The following is an 18493-nucleotide window of genomic DNA, read 5'->3' on the forward strand; positions in this document are numbered from 1 at the left end:
GCTGTTATAATGTACAATGTTCTTCTGGTTCTGCTTATTTCACTGTGCATTAGTTCATGCAGATCTTTCTAGCTTTTTCTGAAATCATCCTACTCTTAGATGATTATTTTCTATTGAGAGGAGTATCTATGGCATTCTGTAAATGTGGCCCCTAGCAAATGGTGGGGCAGCTGGAATTTGACTTGTCTTAAAAGCAGTTTCAAAGATAAATTCTTTATAAGTGATATTAGTTGTCTGGTTTTGAATATTTTCATACTGCTTATTACTTATTCTTGTTCTCATTTCCTTTTTAAATTGCCTATGCTTTATTTTTTTTTAAGCCCTTACCTTCTGTCTTAGAATTAACACTGTGTATTGGTACTAAGGCAGAATAGTAAGGGCTAGGCAATGGAAGTTAAGTGACTTGCCCAGGTTCACACAACTGGGAAGTATCTGAGACCCGATTTGAACTAGGACCCCCATCTCTAGGCCTGGCTCTCAAGCTACTGAGTCACCCAACTGCCTCCTTGCCTATACTTTAAATTATTATCCTTTTATTTACCAAGAGTCTCATGACCTGAATCCTTTGTGGATGGGATGACAACATCATAAAGTGTTTTAGAATTAAACATCATGTCTCTAATATAGGAAGTAAGGGCAGAGGCAGGGAGGAAAGAAGAGATATTTTTAAAAATGTAGTTTTACTGTGTATAAATACATCTAAGTTGTTGAGTTGTTTTGTTTATTTTAGACTAGAGCCATAATTTATTTGGAATAGGGAGCTCCCAGTGAAGAAATTCGCTTGACAAATGTAGAATGACATATTTGAGAGAATTATCCAGGGCTAAATGACTTTGCTCAGGGACACACATTCTTTATATATCAGGAACAGGATTTGTGGCAAAGTCTTCCCAACTTCAAAGATGGATCTCTCTCTACTACCTCTATGGGGTAAAAAAAAAAATACAAGTAGTCATCATCATCATCATCTCCTCTTCCTCCTTCTTTTTCTTCCCTTACTTTCTATCTTAGTATTGGCATGGGCATTGTACCCCCAGAAACTCAGGCAAACTATTATCAGGGAAATTTCTTTGCTCCCTTATATCCTCTGACTTCCAAAATATCTGACCCTGAGAGGATTACCCTCCTTTGATTGTCCCTTTGATTTGAGATGGACAAAGTGACACACCTCATCCATCTGTCCTCCAAATCATGAGACCCACTCCCTGCCTTCAAGCAAACCTCCTCCCCAACCCCTTCACCCTTACCTCACTGCTGTAAAAGATTATAAAACCCCCAGAATTGAGGCATTCTGGGAGCAACCCTCCAGGTTGCTCCACTCATGCTGTCTTGCTGTCCTCTTGAGGAGCAGCTCTTCCACCCATGCTGTTCCACCTAGGAGGCAGGCTTCTACCTATGCTGTCTCCTGGCCAAATTCAACATTACTTTCCAAATTAATAAATTTCTCTTTATTCTTAAGCTACGTTTTGGAGTCTTACATTTTTGGAAAAGGTATCTTTCTCAAACTCCAAGGGTTCATACTCTGAACCCTACAACATTATCTGTTCTAAGACAGAAGATCAGCAAGGACTAGGCAATTGGAGTTAATCCTGTGTCAAATAGTTAGGAAGCATCTGAGGCCAGATTTGAACCCAATTTCTCCTGACTCCAGGCCTGGTGCTGTCTCCACTAGGCTACCTGGCTACCCCCTTTCCTTAAGCAAAGAATGCTTCATGAAATTGTGTAGCAGTCCAAGCATATATTAATCTTGATAATATTTTAAGGGTGCTCAAAAAGCTGACTCAAGATATTTCTTATGATTGATTTCTGTATCCTTGAGTTAAATGTCATACTATTTTCCAAATCAGGAGTTCATGTGGCCTAAGGCATATGAGTTTGTCTGATAGCTATGCTTATCAATTGTTGGTAAAAAAAAAATGTACCAAGATAGGAGTGTAGCCTCAGGGAAGGGCTAGGAATTTGACTTGGTTAAGGTTCTATTTATATTGTCTTAGGATTGGCAGTTGGTATCTTGTGATGACTACCTCACCACCTTTGTCCCTTCCCCCTTCCTTTTTGTAACCCCAATAAAAATGAGTATGGCGGAACATGAGAAAGCCCTTTCCACCCAGCTCTTCACAACCCACTGTTAGAGCTGTGCTCCATCTATAGCCTACTTCTTTGCTATTATTCTCTTGTGTCTGAGTCTTTATTATGTTCCTCTCTCTTCCACCATCAGAGGAGCACACATGCTGGAGCCCATGTTATTGAACTCTTTCTCTATGAGTCTTTCCTCCTTTATTGTGTTCCCTCTCTCTCTGTCCCCTTCACCCATTTTCCCTCGGTTTCTAACTTTCCTTCTCAGGTGTCCACTCACGAATATATTCATTGGTGGCTTCAAGCAGCCACAAGTTGCATGGCATCTTTGAGCAGGGGCCATTCTAATCTTCTCTGGATCATTCCACTTTTAATATATGTGCTGCCAAAGCAAGTGCCAGTTTCTTTTTAAAAGGTAAAAATGTATCTTTAGCTCTAACCTATCACAACTAAACCATCTTGTCTGGCATCCTGATGGAGTACAAAGAATGCTACATTTGGAATCAGAGACCCTAAGTTCAAATTTCAATTCTATCATTTTACACTATTCATTTACTCTCTGAATTTAAGCAATTAAATTTTATCACTCTTTAGGATTCATTTTTTAAAAATCTGTAAAATTAAAGAAGTTGGACGAGATGAACATAAGAATTTCTTCTAACTCTAATCTTTTAACCTATGATTGTCAAAATCATTGTGGGTAGGGATAGCAAAAACAAACAAATAAGACCAACAAAAATGAAACTTCACATTCCTAAAAAATTAGAGAACCAGTACCAGTATAATAAATACTAGTTGCTCTTGTTGGTCTCATCTGCTCTGGTGAGATCACCAAGCAGTTATTTCTCAGCTTTAGTTATCTAACTCTAGTTTCTCTCCTGAGCTCCAATTCTACATTGCCAACTGCCTTTTGGTTATTTGGTACTGGGTGTCCTCTAGGCATCTCAGGCTCTAGTCAATCCCTATTTCCTTTAGGATCAAATATAATGCCCTCTCTTTGACATGCCACACTCAGTATATATAACTTGTCCCCTTCCTATATTTCCAAGCTTCTTACGTGTTATTCCTTGTCACCTTCTTTGATTCAGCTATATCTCTCTGTGCCTTTACATTGAATGTTCCTCCTTTTCCCTCCTCCTATGCCTAGAATGCTCTCCTTTCTCACCTCTCTTTATTTCTCTGGCTTCCTTTAAGTCTCAAATTTCATCTTCAGCAGGAAACCTTTCTTGGTTCCTCCAATTGCTATTGCTTTCCCCTTGTATGGTCTTATGTAAATCTAGTTATTTACATGTCTCCCATTAGAATGTTAGCTCTTGGAGAGTAATGACCATTCTAAGTACTTAACATAAAAACCTGGCACATAATAAGGGCACAATAAGTGCTTTTTCATTGATTGATTAATAGCTCCTACAGGAAATTTGTAGCTTTTTGGTTGGTTGGTTGTCCCTCATACTGGTTGCCTAGTAAAGAGACAAGGGACTAAATATATACCTATCATAGTTTAGAGTGGAGAATTCCAAATAATTTATTCTTCCTTAAAATTAGGAAGAAGTGGGAGATTCTAATATTAATCCCTTTAAAAAGGAAAAGAATCAGCTTTTTACCCCCATCCTTCATATTCTTTTTCTGAAATATCATTAGAGGAAGTGTTGCATAGTGGATAGAGAATTAGGAAGACCTGGGTTCAAATTCTGATTTGAAGTATCCTAGCTATATTACTCAAGCAAATTATTTATCCTCTCAGTGCCCCCTGTAAACCTTAAAATTTCTTAGACTTACAAATGTTGGAAATTTCACCATTGGGAAATTTCATACTTGGAAAAATGTGAACCCCATTGGCATGGGAGGTTCCTTCTCCTCCCTACTTAAGATTACTTTAGGACAGCAACCTTTTGCTGAACAATGGAAAGGGCTTTGACCTATGCTTAAGCATAGAACAGGAAGTTCTTTGAGTCATGATTGATTTTAGAATTGATACAATAGAGATAATTGGAATGACAGAACCAGGTCTTGGAAAATACAATTCCCACCCCACTCAGTCCTAACAGGATTTAGGAAGGGCTGCAGCATAGATCAAGATTTAATTATTTGAGAATATGACCTTCAACATACATGTGCAAAGCCACAGACCTCTGGGTGGTCCTGGGTTAAGGTAGAGCCACCATTGGCACAGGGAAGACATGGACAGTGATTGGTAGATGTGAGAACTGAGGGGAAGGAACTTGGATGTTTTCCTTAAAGATAGCAGGGTCTGAGGACAGGGGGGTGGTTGAGGAGGTTTTGCTCTGAGCGAGGTGGCTCTGAAGGAGGACTGAGGAGGTTGCTCTGTGGGAGGACCAGGAGAGAAGCCTGGCTCTGAAGGAGGAGAATTCTCTGGAAACATTTCTTGAAAGGAGGCTCTCTTGAAGGTGGAGCCTGAGGTTGGCATGAGAAGCCTTACCTAGAGAGATCTTGGGTGAGTGATAAAACCAACTGACTGATTTATTTATTCTTATTCCTTTCTTACTTCCTCTCTTTTTCTATTGATTAATCAGTGTATTATAAATTAAATTTCTCTATAAAACCCAGTTGGCTTGGGCATATTCATAAATTGGAAATATATTCCCTGACAACCATCTTATATTTATATAAAACCAAGACACAGTAGAAAACATATTTCAGTGGTCATAATTAATATATATATTTCCCTTGCTCCCAAACATTTTAATTATCACAGTTTATGGCTGACCACTAATTTGGGGAGAAAATCCTCAAAATATTTCTGTGAAATCTCTTTCCTTTATTTTTTTTTGCTTTATTACTTGCATATCAGTCAGTTTTGTTTTGTTTTTTTTTAACTTGACTTCAAATTTACAGCTGCAAGAACGGGTGAGTAAAATACCTTTTTTTCTCCTTAAATTAAGCTGTTTTAAATCTCAGCAACAGGACCCTAAAGTCCTGGCTGGAAGAGCTGTTTCTAAATATCCTTTCCCTTAAGGAATAACTTCCTAGATTAGAAAAAAACAACCCAGTGGAAAGTTTGTTGCTTTGCCCTGCTCCCCACGTGTTTTGTGAAGACTGTTAGAGGAATAATTACTATATATATATATATATATATATATATATATATATATATATATATAAATGAGTACTACATTCTTTGACATTTATATGGCAGCTGAAGAATTAGGGGCATTGAGGAATGCAGGATACCTCCAAATTTTTATATTAATAGGTACTGTCATTTTTGTACTCCTCAATACTATATTTAGAGATGCTAAAATAGAAAATATTGAGGATAAAATAGAAAGTATTGAGGATAAAATAGAAAATATTGAGGATAAAATAGAAAATATTGAGGATAAAATAGAAAAAATTGAGGATAAAATGCGAGCCCAATTAGAAGATCTAAAATGTTTCTTACAGGATCAATTGGCAAACACCCACTCTACCAGAAACAGACCTGTTTCTGAACCTTTGAATGAGGAAATTTCCTTCCCTGAAATAGAGATGGAAAACACCTTCCCTATAGCCCAGTTAACAGACTGCTTCTCTCATGTAGTGCAAATCTTGACTGAATTTAATCCCCAAGAAATAAATGAATTTACACGAAATATCCCCACATATGAACAAGATCTTTTTCTAGTAACAAAAAAGATGGGAGACATATTTTTTCAGTATAATCTGTCTTACAAGGACGTTAAAAACTTGCTACAGGCTTTTTTAACTGAACGTGAAAAAAATAAAATAATTGCTCATGTCAACAAAACCCGGGGGTGTAATGCAGCACATTGGCCATCTCAGGATCCCAAATGGGACTATAACAATCCTGAGGATTATCTACAACTACACCCTTGTAGAGAGGCCATCCTCACGGCAATGAAGGAATGTGCAGACAGTACAGATAAGTGGATGGAACTTGAAAATATTAAGCAAAAGGAGGAAGAAACACCCTCCAGATTCATGGATAGAATAATCGAGTTTGGGGACAGATACTTAGATTGGGACCTAACTAAAGAGAGTAGCTTAAGACAAGTTAGAAGGATCTTTGTAAATAACTCTTGCAAAGCAATTAAGAATTATTTTAGAATGCAATGCCCAAGATGGTCAGATATGGACCTTGAAGAATTGCGAAAAACAGCTATATATGTTTTAAAGGGAAACAAAGAAAAGGAGGAAGAAAATAATGATGACATGGAGGAAATGAAGAAAAAAATAAGATATTTAATAGATAGGATAACTAAATTAGAAAATGGGCATGATAATGAACCAACGACAATTGCCCCTCTCCAGAAATCCAATTATCAATCCATTACTTGCCACTTCTGTGAGAAGAAGGGCCACAAAATGATGGAATGTAGAACCTTTCTTAAGATGATTGGAAGGAATACACAGTTTAATAATAGCTTTAGAAATAATAACTATAGAAATGATGATAATGGTTATAGAAACCAGAATTCTAGAAATTATAATAATGACTATGGAAATAACTATAATGAATATAGAAATAAGAACTTTAGAAACCAGAATTATAGAAATAGGAATTGGGAAAATAATGACAATGCTCCAATTGAAGAAAATTATAATGTTAATGAACAACAACAATATATGAGAAATGGCGCTCGTCCAAAAAATATTCGAGGTACTAATGACCCTCAGAGAGGTGCCCTTCAGGGGGGTGCCCAAGGAATATCCCAAACACAATGATGGTGTCCGGGGGGGTGGGGCTGGGGCACAGGAATCAGAGGATACAACCTTTGATTTCCCGGACCTTATGTCCTACTATCCGTTGTCCCTATCCACTGCCCCCCCCATACTAATGAACCCCATGTTACCTTAAAGGTGGGTAACACCTATTATGATTGTCTATTAGACACTGGAGCTTCCTGGTCTGTATTAAAGAGAACACCTGATTTGCAATGTTATTCTGTTGGCTCAGAGAATGTAATGAGAGTATCAGGAATAACCCAAAGAGTTAAAAGACTTCCTCCTAGAATGGTGTCTGTAGGACCCCTAGAGGTACAACACTCCTTCCTTTTGATGCATGACTCCCCTTTAAATTTGCTGGGGAGGGACCTTCTATGCAAACTCAGAGCCACAATAACCTGCTCCCCAGATGGCTCATTATCATTAGAAGTACCAGAGGAATCTTTAAATTTACTCCCTGTACTTCTCTCGGAAAACCAGGAGGCAAAAGAGCCTTCCACTTTTGAAATACCTAAAGATATACCGGAATCTCTTTGGGCCACATCTTCTTCTGATGTAGGCTTACTTAAATCTGCTGTTCCTGTGCAGATAAAAACTAAATCTAGCCCACCTCCTTCTATCCCTCAGTATCCCCTCTCAAAGGAGGCAATTGAGGGTATTACACCAGTTATTAACTCATTAATAGAACAGGGAATAATAATCCCTTGCAAATCTGAATACGACACGCCCCTCCTGCCAATTAAAAAACCAAAAAGAGGGCCCGATGGCAAGCACCTCTATAGATTCGTACAGGATCTAAGGGCAGTGAATAATCACGTTATAAAGAGACACTCCGTAGTTTCTAACATACATACTATTATTTCATCTATTCCTAGCACAGCTACATACTTTACAGTAGTAGACTTGTGTTCAGCTTTCTTCTCCATACCTATACATGAGAACTCCAGGCATATTTTGGCTTTCACCTGGAAGGGCTCACAATATACTTGGTGTCGGCTGCCACAGGGTTATGTCGAAAGTCCGAGCTTATTTGAGCAAATTTTGAGCCAAGACACAGACAATATAACATTTAAAAATAGCAAATTAATCAAATATGTAGATGATCTACTCTTGGCTTCAACAGATGCAAAAACATGTCAAGAAGATAGCAAACACCTTCTTTTGGAATTGCACAAAAGAGGACATAAAATCTCTAAGGATAAAGTTCAATGGTGTCTCCAAAAAGTAGAATATTTGGGATTCATCTTGACTGTGGGTGCTCGTTATATTTCTCCAAAACGAATTGAGAATATTCAAAAATAGAGTGCTCCTACCACTAAGAAACAGCTGAGAGCAATTTTAGGAGCAACAGGGTTTTGTAGACAATGGATTCCTTGCTATGGGGAAATCACTAAATCCCTTATAGCATTAACAAAGGATTCGGTTCCTGAACCCCTCAAATTAGAGCCTGAACACTTGTCAGCTCTATCAGATCTAAAAAAGGCTATCATGTCTGCCCCTGCTCTAGGCATCCCAGATTACAACAAGCCATTTACTTTATATGTGCATGAGCGAAGAGGAGTAGCCTCTGGTGTGTTAACTCAGACTTTGGGACCTTCTCAGCGCCCAATTGCTTATTATTCTGCCCAACTAGACCCAATAGCAGCAGGAGCACCACCATGCCTTAGAGGAGTAGCTGCTACAGCCTTACTAGTAACAAAAACCGTTGATTTAGTATTGGGATGTCCATTAACAATAATGTGCCCACATGAGATAGAAGCATTATTGATAAAACATAGAACACAGGCATTCTCAGATCAGAGAATTACAAGGTATGAAATAACCTTATTAAATAGTGAAAATATTACCTTGAAACGCTGTTCAACTCTTAACCCTGCCACCTTGCTTCCAGATTTACCTACTTCAGGAGAACCATTACATAACTGTGAAACATTAGTGTCCATGGCAGAAAAGCCTCGAGATAATCTCTTGGACACTCCCTTAGACAATGCAGATCTGATTTTATTTACCGATGGTTCCTCTTTTATGAGGGATGGCATATGTTACACTGGAGCTGCCGTAGTCTCAGAATTTGCCACTGAATGGTCAGCTTCACTACCTTCTAACATTAGCGCTCAAGGAGCAGAACTCATAGCTCTAAAACAAGCTTGTATAATTGCCAAGGATAAAAAGGCAACAATTTATACGGATTCTAGATATGCTTTTGGCATTTGTCACTCAGTCGGGATGCTATGGCTCCAGAGAGGATTTTTAACCTCAGCTGGAAAATCCATAGCTAATGCAGAAATTATTAATGAAGTTCTTTCTGCTCTCAAACTGACTAAAGCCCTAGCTGTAGTTCATTGCTCTGCCCATACAGGTGGCTCTGACCCTGTCTCTAGAGGAAATGACCGAGCAGATGCAGCTGCAAAACTAGCAGCCATACAAGGACCTGGATTAATTTTAACATTAACAACCACTGATAATTTAAATTTATCACTTTCCTATAATGAAAAGGAAGTGGAAAAATGGAAACAAAACTTTAAAGCAAAACAGATTAATGGAATATGGGTGTCGTCTGAAGGAAAACCCCTGCTCCCTAGAAGTTTCTATAACCAAATTTGCCAATCTATTCATAAAAATGGTCATTTTGGCACCCAGGGCATCGTGGACTCTGTCAAGAGAGTATGGATAGCCCCTAGTATAACTACTATAGCCTCTAAAGTATGTTCAGCCTGCCCTATCTGCCAGGCATATAACCAACATGCCTTTCATGGAAAAGCCTTTGGGGGACGTCCTCTGGCTTACAAACCTTTTGAACATCTACAGATAGATTTCATAACGATGCCAAAGGCTGGACATTATAAATTTTGTCTAGTAATTGTAGATCAACTAACCAGATGGCCGGAAGCATTTCCTACGACCCGAGCCACAGCAGATTTTGTTGCAAAGATACTTTTAAAGGAAATTATTCCTCGTTTTGGCCTGCCAGCACGTATTGACTCCGATAGAGGGAGTCATTTTACCGATTCTGTCTTAAACCAAATATATTCTTGCTTGGGGATAACTCCCAAATTCCATGTTCCATATCACCCCCAGAGCTCAGGCCAAGTGGAGAGGATGAATAAAGAACTTAAGACTATGATTGGCAAATTATGCACTGAGACCCATTTAAAATGGCCTGAAATTCTCCCTCTGGCCCTATTTTATCTTAGAAGCAGGCCTAGAGGAGACTTACATATTTCACCATTTGAGATGCTTTTTGGACATCCGCCTATACAGGTTAAGCCTTTCTCCCCGGCTTATATATCGCTATTAGGGGGAGATATTACTATTGCTTCCTATATACAGGAGTTACAGCACAAACTACGTGAACTTCATGAATCTGGAGCTTCAGTACAAGCCGGACCATTAGACTTTTCTCTGCATGACCTGAACCCAGGAGATAAAGTTTATATCAAGAATTTCAAGCGAACTGGAGCAACTGAACCTTCATGGGAAGGACCATTCCAAATATTATTAACTACTCCAACATCTATAAAGATTGGAGAAAGAGACTCTTGGATTCACTGTTCACATGTGAAGAAAGCATCTTCTGCTGAGACTGATTGACTCTATCCTATCATATGAATTGTGACTCTATCTTATCATATGAATTGGAGATAATAATCCATAGACAAATGGATGCTGTTTTTTTTTCAAGAATATATTGAATTACTGATTTTTTTCTTATTTTTCTTATTTCTTTTCTTTTATTTTTTGAGCAGAATATTTGATTTTTTTTTCTCATTTTTTGTACTGAAGGTACACATAATTAATATTAATATTATTTTTCCCTGCAGTAATACAAGTTAATATATATACTCTTGCTATAATATCAATATATGCCTAAAAGCTTTAAACTATGGGAACCTGCCATTTATTGATAAAATATTATAGGACTGTGATTAATGTTTGTGTCTGATTCCAGGAAAAGGGATAAAAACAAGGAGCACAGACTAAACCTGAATAGTGCCAATAGAGCACACAAGAAATATTAAAGTGAGACTCGAGATTGCGACGCTTAACTTATGTTTAAGTCGTAGGACTTCCTTGTATCTACACTCTTTTCGAAGCACTCAAACAAGTACAAAGCTTGACTATCATGCCGGCTCCCTATATCCCTGAGGAAAAAAAATCAGACAAGGGAATGACATTTCCCCATCAAAATAGAATTCTAATTCTTTTCTTCTTATATTATGGCAACTTCCTGTAGTCTTGGCTACAAATGGCTAAGTGAAATATTACTGCATTCTGTCCTACATACTTGTGGGATAGAAATTACTTTAAACTGGACCTATACAAGGCCTATTTTGAATTTTTCTTATGTTTTTTATTATTTTTCTATTCTTTTGATAATTGACACATACACCCCCATAACTGAACATTGCATTCTGAGCTAAACTTGATATTTTTTTAAATACTTACTTCAGGGGGGATTGTATTTTAATTTAAAATCTAAGAATTTTTGAATTTTTTTTTGTTTGAGATTGTATTTTTATAAAAATCCAAGAATTTTATTTAAGATTTTACTTTTATAAAAAAAAAATTCAAAGATTTTGATTCTGTTTGAGAAAAGATCTTCAAGAAAGAAGCTTGAAACTTTTATATCCAAAGAATGAACTGTTGCAGAAAGATGCTGAAAACCTACACTTCATCAAGAAGATCAAGAATGAACTTTGGATGTGATTGATTGGACTGAACTTTTGATTGAACATTTATTGTAACTGTACACATTTATGCCAAAAGGGACTGCCCCTAATTTGGCTTTCTGTCAATGCGCCTAGCAAACATTGGTTTTGCTTTCTTTTCTTTTCTTTTTCCTCTCTCACTATTCTAATTTCTCTTAGAAAATTGAATATTGTGTATATCTTTAGTTAGAAGTGAATTTAGAACTACAAAATGATTATGTTAAATGATCAATGGGGAGACTAGTCTCCCAATGATCATCAGGGGGGATTGTAAACCTTAAAATTTCTTAGACTTATAAATGTTGGAAATTTCACCATTGGGAAATTTCATACTTGAAAAATTTCCTATTGATAGTGGGTCTTGGCTATTGGAATGTGAACCCCATTGGCATGTGAGGTTCCTTCTCCTCCCTACTTAAGATTACTTTAGGACAGAAACCTTTTGCTGAAAAATGGAAAGGACTTTGACCTATGCTTAAGCATAGAACAGGAATTTCTTTGAGTCATGATTGATTTTAGAATTGATACAATGGAGATACTTGGAATCAATCTCCACCCTACTCAGTCCTAACAGGATTGAGGAAGGGCTGCAGCATAGATCAAAATTTAATTATTCCAATCTCTACCCTACTCAGGGTAACAGGATTTAGGAAGGGCTGTAGCAAAAGATCAAGATTTAATTATTTGAGAATATGACCTCCAACAGACATGTGCAAAGCCACAGACCTCTGGGCAGTCCTGGGTTAAGCTAGAGCCACCATTGGCACAGGGAAAATGATGGACAGTGATTGGTAGATGTGAGAACTGAGGGGAGGGAACTTGGATGGTTTCCTTAAAGAGAGAGGGGTCTGAGGACTGGTGGGTGGTTGGAGAGTTTTGGCTCTGAGTGGTTGGAGAGGTGCTCTGAGAAGCTTGCTCTGAAGGAAGCTGGAGGTGGAGGCCCCGGAGACTGTTTCTCCATTTTGGTCACGTGAGTAATAGAGACTGATCTCCTTTCTTTGCCCCAGCTATCTAAGGGCTTGGGCCTTTTGGCCCAGCCTAAACAGAGGGGGTATTTAAGCCCTATTCCTTTCTCTCCCCTTTCTCTCTCTCTCTCTCTTTCTCTCTCTATCTCTAATTCCTTTCTTCCTCCTGTTTGTAATTAAACTCTATAAAAGGTTGACGGCTGACTTGAGTTTTCATTTAGGAATTACATAGCTGAATTCCTTGGCGACCTTAAATTAATATATATCAGTCTTTTAAAGTGATTTCCTTGTCACACTTGTCATGGCACGAGCACTGTGGACATATGTATTTGAAAGTAAACTGGTATATTCTATATCAGATTATTTACTGCCTTGGGGAAATGGAGGAAGGGAGAAAATATGAATCTTAAAATGTTAGAAAACAATTTTCAAAAATTATTTCTACATGTAACTTAAAAAAATTAATTTTTAAAACTAGTTCAGAGTCACACAGCTAATGTCTAAGACTGGATTGAACTAAGGTCATTCTGACTCCATGTTTAGTGCTCAATCCACTGAGCTACCCAGCTATCACATAGGACTTAAGATCATAGAATCATAGACTAAACTGAAAGGAACTTCAAGACTATCTAGTCCAAATCCCTTGTTTTTACAGAGGAAGAATCTGAGGTTCAGGAAAGTTGAATCTCCTTGAATTGGGTTGAATAAAGCAGAGTAGTCAGGTCTCCAGGTCAATTCATTATTAAATGTGATTCAAGTATCTTGCTGTTTTTGTTGTTGTTAAGTCATTTTCGATTATGTCCAACTCTTTGTGATCCCAGTTGGAGTTTTCTTGGCAAAGATACTGGAGTTAGTTATTTCCTTTTCCATCTCATTTGACAGCTGAGGAAACTGAGGCAAACAGACTTGCTCAAGGTCACACAACTAGAAAGTATCTGAAGTCAGATTTGAATTTAGGAATTTAAGTCTTCTAAACTCCAGGCCTGTGGTACTGTGCCATCCAGCTGCCCCAATATCTTACTGTTACACTGATTCATTTTTTGCAGGTCAATATTTCCTCCACTAAATTCTTTTGATGTCTCACTGTGAACTGTCAAAGACCCTGAGTTTTCAAAGTCTATGCCAATAGAACTCTGTGGATCCTACCAAATTGAAAAGACATCAAGTATAGGCCTAGTGATGGATACTGTCTTTCATCTTAAGACCAATGTGGTGAGAGAAACTTGTTTTCAGGTTGAGCATTCCCACAAGGATTTTTTTGGTTGTAGGATGGTGTATAGTACATAGGTGGAAGGAATGCTCACACACCAACAAAATAATTAGCTTTGAAATATTTCATTACCTAATGAACTTTGCAGAATATCATTAAAAGTTAGCAAGCTAAAATTTTGCTTTTTTTAAGCAAAATTTTGAGGAAGAGTTGATTAAAATATGAGAGATGAATGAAAGAGATAGAAAATCTCTTTTGGAGGTAAATGTATGAAAAGCATTTGAATGATGGGAACTGAATAGGTAAATAATAGATCCATGGAATTGAGGTTACGAGTAACAGAGTTCAAGCAAATTTTAGATGGAATAAAACCTACTTAAAAACTTTGTGTTGTGATATTAACTATTCATTTGGTAGTGGGAACTAAAAGGATCATGCTATCCTTGATTTGTATAGTATTTTCAGTTCACTTAGAACATTTTAAAAAATATTTATAAAGGTATGTTGGGCAACTTTTTTAAACTTCATTTGATAACTAAAAAGAAAACAAGACACAGAAAGATTAAATAGTTGTTCAAAGCGATCCAATTAGTTATTATTCAAGCATGGAGTAGAATCAGGTTTTCTGAGTCCAAGTTTAGTGTTCTCTGTTTATTCTACTGAAAATCCTGAGGCCCCTGAAAATCAGCTGTTGGCCACTAGAATTTTATTCTATTCTATTTGTTCAGAAAAATTCTATTCATTTTAAGAGATGTTATGAAATTTTAAGGACTAAATGAATTTGAATTCATTTTTAATTTTCAAAGTTAAATTTTTAATTACAACTTTAATAAAACATTAAGAATTGTCATACATCTCTATTCAGAAAAGGAAAGAGGGGAACATGAAGTTAAACAAATATCATATTTTCACAACCTTAAATCATTAGGAATCATGGGAGTACATTATGTAACAAATGACTTCTTTGAATTTTATATAACTTTTAAAATGGTAAACTTATTCCTTAAATGTTAAATTATAACTTACATTCTGGAAATGTTGGGCAGATTAGCAAATGCATCACTGGGGATGGTTTTCATATGAGTCTCTGTAAATTTCCTATGGAGGAAAACAGCCAGTCAGTTACAATTTTAATTCAACTGAATTCTGTCACAAAATATTTACTAAGCATAATAGTCTGTCATAAAGCCATCGTGCATAGAATATTACAAACACTGACCCTAATTACAAAAATATTAATAAAAACCTGAGGATCTTCTTTTGTTATTATCTCTCATCTTGATATGATATGAAGTCATTTACTAAGACCTATCTTTGCGAATTCTGCAACATTTTCATCATCATTTCATGAGGCACTCCAGCCATGCTTACTCCATACCCACCTCAATTCACTCTAAATGTTTGTATAAATAGTGCCCACTACAGAGCATTTCATATAAGGCACCTTTTAAGAGAATATTAATCTTCAAACATTCTCCCTTGTCTAATAATAGCTGTTTTCACACCTATTATTTCATTTGATTCCTAAGGTGAGCAAGGAAAAAGGAAAACAAATTATATATTCTAAAATATTGATACCAGCTCTTTTCGTGATAGCAAAGATTTGGCATTTGAGGGGATGTTCTCAATTGGGGAATGACTGAACAAGTTATGGTATATAATTGTATTGGCTACTATTGTGCCATAAGAAATGGTAAACCAAATGAACCCACAAAAAAAAAATCCGGAAAGACCTAAAATGAAGTGATACAAAGTGAAATGAACAGAACCAGGAGAAAGTTGTACCTAGTAACAACTATAATGTATGATGATCAACTGGTAGTGATTTAACTGTTATCAACAAGGCAAGAAGGCAGGGCAGCTCCAAGGAGCTCATGATGAAAAAACGATATCTATCGAAGGAACAGATGGAATCTGAATGCAAATTGAAACATATCACTCCACTTTATTTCCTCCGTTAATTTTGTTTCCATTAATGTTGTTTCACAACATGATGAACATGGAAATATGTATTTTGGGATAACATATGTACAACCTATATCATATTACCTGCCTGCTTAGGGAAAGAAGGGGTGGGAGTAAGGAAGGAAAAAAATGTAACCTAAAAAAAGGAACTGAGGAATCTGAAACATATTAAAAGAAAAAAAAGGTTCCATTTGAAAAACCAATTTTTCAATGATCAAATTCAACAAGCATCTATAGGCCTTATATTATAGATATGCTATATATTTGTACTTTATATACTATATTTATATATATGTATACATAGAGAGAGAGCATACCAGGCATGTTGGCATCTGGGAAGTATGATTGATGTATTGATATTGTATTACCAGACACATGGTCAGACCTCTTGATGGTCATTGTATAGAAAGGGACAGGCGGAAGCACTAGCAAAGGACGGGGAAATTCATGAGCCGGGTCTTGGTGGCCACACTGCCTCAGCTGGGAGTACTTTCATTAGCAAAGCCCCGTTTAATTATGGCGTTGATAGTCATGCCTCCCATTGCGGGTTGAATTAATCTCCACCTCTTTGATCTCATCATTGTCAATTCAACCAATGTTAAAACCTATGCCCTGTTATTCGTTGATCCACATTCCTAAAAACCTTCAATAAATACTGGGGACTAGCCGAAACTCTCTCTTACAAGTTCTCTTACTAACTCTCTCTAACTAGCTCTCTCCCCTTCACTTCCTCTCTCCCTCTCTTCCTCCTCGACTCTCTCAGTCTTACTCTTACTCACTCTTACTCTCTCTCTCCTTCCCTCCTCTCCTCTTACCTCTCTTGCTTCACTATATCTTTTTCATAGCGATGCTGTCACCCCAGTGCCTCCTATAGGGAGTCGAGACTCCCCACTTTTTCTAGCGACATTGTTGCCCCCAAAGCAGACTCTCTTGTCTATAGAGTATCAAGGAGTTGGTACTCCCCACCTATTCTCTTGTTCCTCTTATTTCCTTGGAGATAGCGTTACTCCCCATGTGTTTCTACTTATGCCTTTGAGTCATTATTATTCTCCCATTTCCTTAGCCTCCTCTCCCCACCTCAGGTTATTACCCACAGATAAATATTATAGGACTCCTGTGGGGGGTTGCTATATATACTAATATATTTATACTATAGATGTACTCTATAGTCTATATTAAATATATACACATGTGTATATATGTCTATAGAGAGATGAGGGGAAGAGAGAAAGTACACATCTACAGGCATTATACCAGATGATAAAGATACAAAGGTAAAATCAGATCTTTATCCTCAAGGAGCTTAAAATCTAATAGGGAAGATAAGTGTAAAGGTAAAATTAGGAGTTTTGACAAAATAAGAGAGAAGCTTTTAATAACTTAAGTTTTAATGAGAATATAGTAGAGTTGTAAATTAATATTATCCCTTTAAGTCAGAGAAAACTTCTAGCAGCTTTTAACAATTAATAATTTAGTTTAATTAAAATAGAGATAGTAAAAGAATATAATGAAATGAATATAGTAAAGGAGAGAAATATAGGAAAGAGGTAGAGAAAGAAATTGCCTAATACCTAACTAGCTATCCTATAACTGCTGTTAGAGAAAATCCAGCTAATCACCCTTCAGCTCAGCTCACCAGGAGGAATCTATCTATCTATCTATCTATCTATCTATCTATCTCCCAACCACCAACTAATCACCAACCCACACCACCACCAACCAACCCCTACTACCAACAACCAATGACCTCCCAATTTAAAAAAGGTCAAAAAGCCCCTCTTCGTCCTTGAATCTCTCCCCCCTTTTATAATACCTTCTTACCTCACTTCCTGTCTCTCTGGTTTCTACTTCTATTCACTGTGGGCTGGTATATCTTTACACATCTCTATGGTAAAAGGACCTCCAGGACCCAGTTAAATTAGAAGAAAGGGATTAAGAATTCCCTTTTATATAAAACATGGCAAACAAATAATTATAATGTGAATGAGAAAAATATCAAGGGGGAATTCTGATTAATTTAAGGAAAGATTACCATGAACTGAGAGGAATCAGGACAAGCTTCATGGATGGAGTAGCTCCTAAATTTGACCTTGAAGGGAAGTCCATTGATAACAATAACAAATTATATTCATATATAACATTTTCTATTTACAAAGTGCTTTTCTGATAATAGCCTTCTGAGGTAGGTAATATCAGTAGCTATTACCCTCAGATTTTAGGTAAGAAAAGTGAAGCACACAGAAGTTATATGAATTGCCCTTTGTCACAAAAGTAGTTTATGGCACAGTCACAACTCAAACCAGATATTCTGATTCCAAGTCTAATGTTCTTTTTAATAGACTGGTAGTCTCCAAATTTTTTTGATTGTGTACCCCCATCATCCAAAAATTATTAAGCACTCACTCCCAATATGTATGCAATTATTTATGTATAAACTATGTAATTTACATTCCTATAAATTACAATGGCAGCATGACATAATGGAGAGTCAGTATTGGTATTAAAAGACCTGTGTTCAAATTGTAACTGACACATCCTATCTCTATGATACTGGCCAAGTCTGTTTACATCACAGAGCATTGGTAAACTCTAAAGACTCTATGTTGGGGAAAAAAATGGTAAACCACTCTAGTATCTTTGCTAAGAAAACCTCAGATGGGGTCATGAAGAGTTGTATATGACTGAAATGAATGAACAACAAATAAAACTCAAATGAAAATTAAAAGAAAGGGATTAGAATGAAATCATATTATGAAAATAGTTTGATCTTTTCAGCATTTATCAGTGTCTTTGTCATTGTTAGGCTAAAAGCTCCCTGAAGAGCCAAGACTTGGAATACAAAGAGACCTTTGGTGGGAGGGGGGTATAATAAGGGAGTCTTG

The 18493-nt window shown here is 36.9% G+C and overlaps 1 protein-coding gene and 1 non-coding gene across 3 annotated transcripts in view; both read right to left on the bottom strand.

Moving 5' to 3' along the window:
- Positions 1–18493, bottom strand: part of TSHR (thyroid stimulating hormone receptor) — a 161822-nt gene that overhangs the window by 75978 nt on the left and 67351 nt on the right. For both annotated transcript variants that reach the window (XM_007472702.3, XM_056810608.1), the window contains one exon: positions 14673–14744. In XM_007472702.3, coding sequence (XP_007472764.1) covers positions 14673–14744 — 72 coding nt within the window. The remainder of the gene's footprint in view (positions 1–14672; positions 14745–18493) is intronic.
- On the bottom strand, positions 2367–2470 carry LOC130456669 (U6 spliceosomal RNA). The gene has a single exon (XR_008915730.1). It is a non-coding gene; the product is annotated as a U6 spliceosomal RNA (small nuclear RNA).

The sequence above is a fragment of the Monodelphis domestica genome, chromosome 1 (assembly GCF_027887165.1).
Source record: "Monodelphis domestica isolate mMonDom1 chromosome 1, mMonDom1.pri, whole genome shotgun sequence".
Lineage (NCBI taxonomy): Eukaryota > Metazoa > Chordata > Mammalia > Didelphimorphia > Didelphidae > Monodelphis > Monodelphis domestica.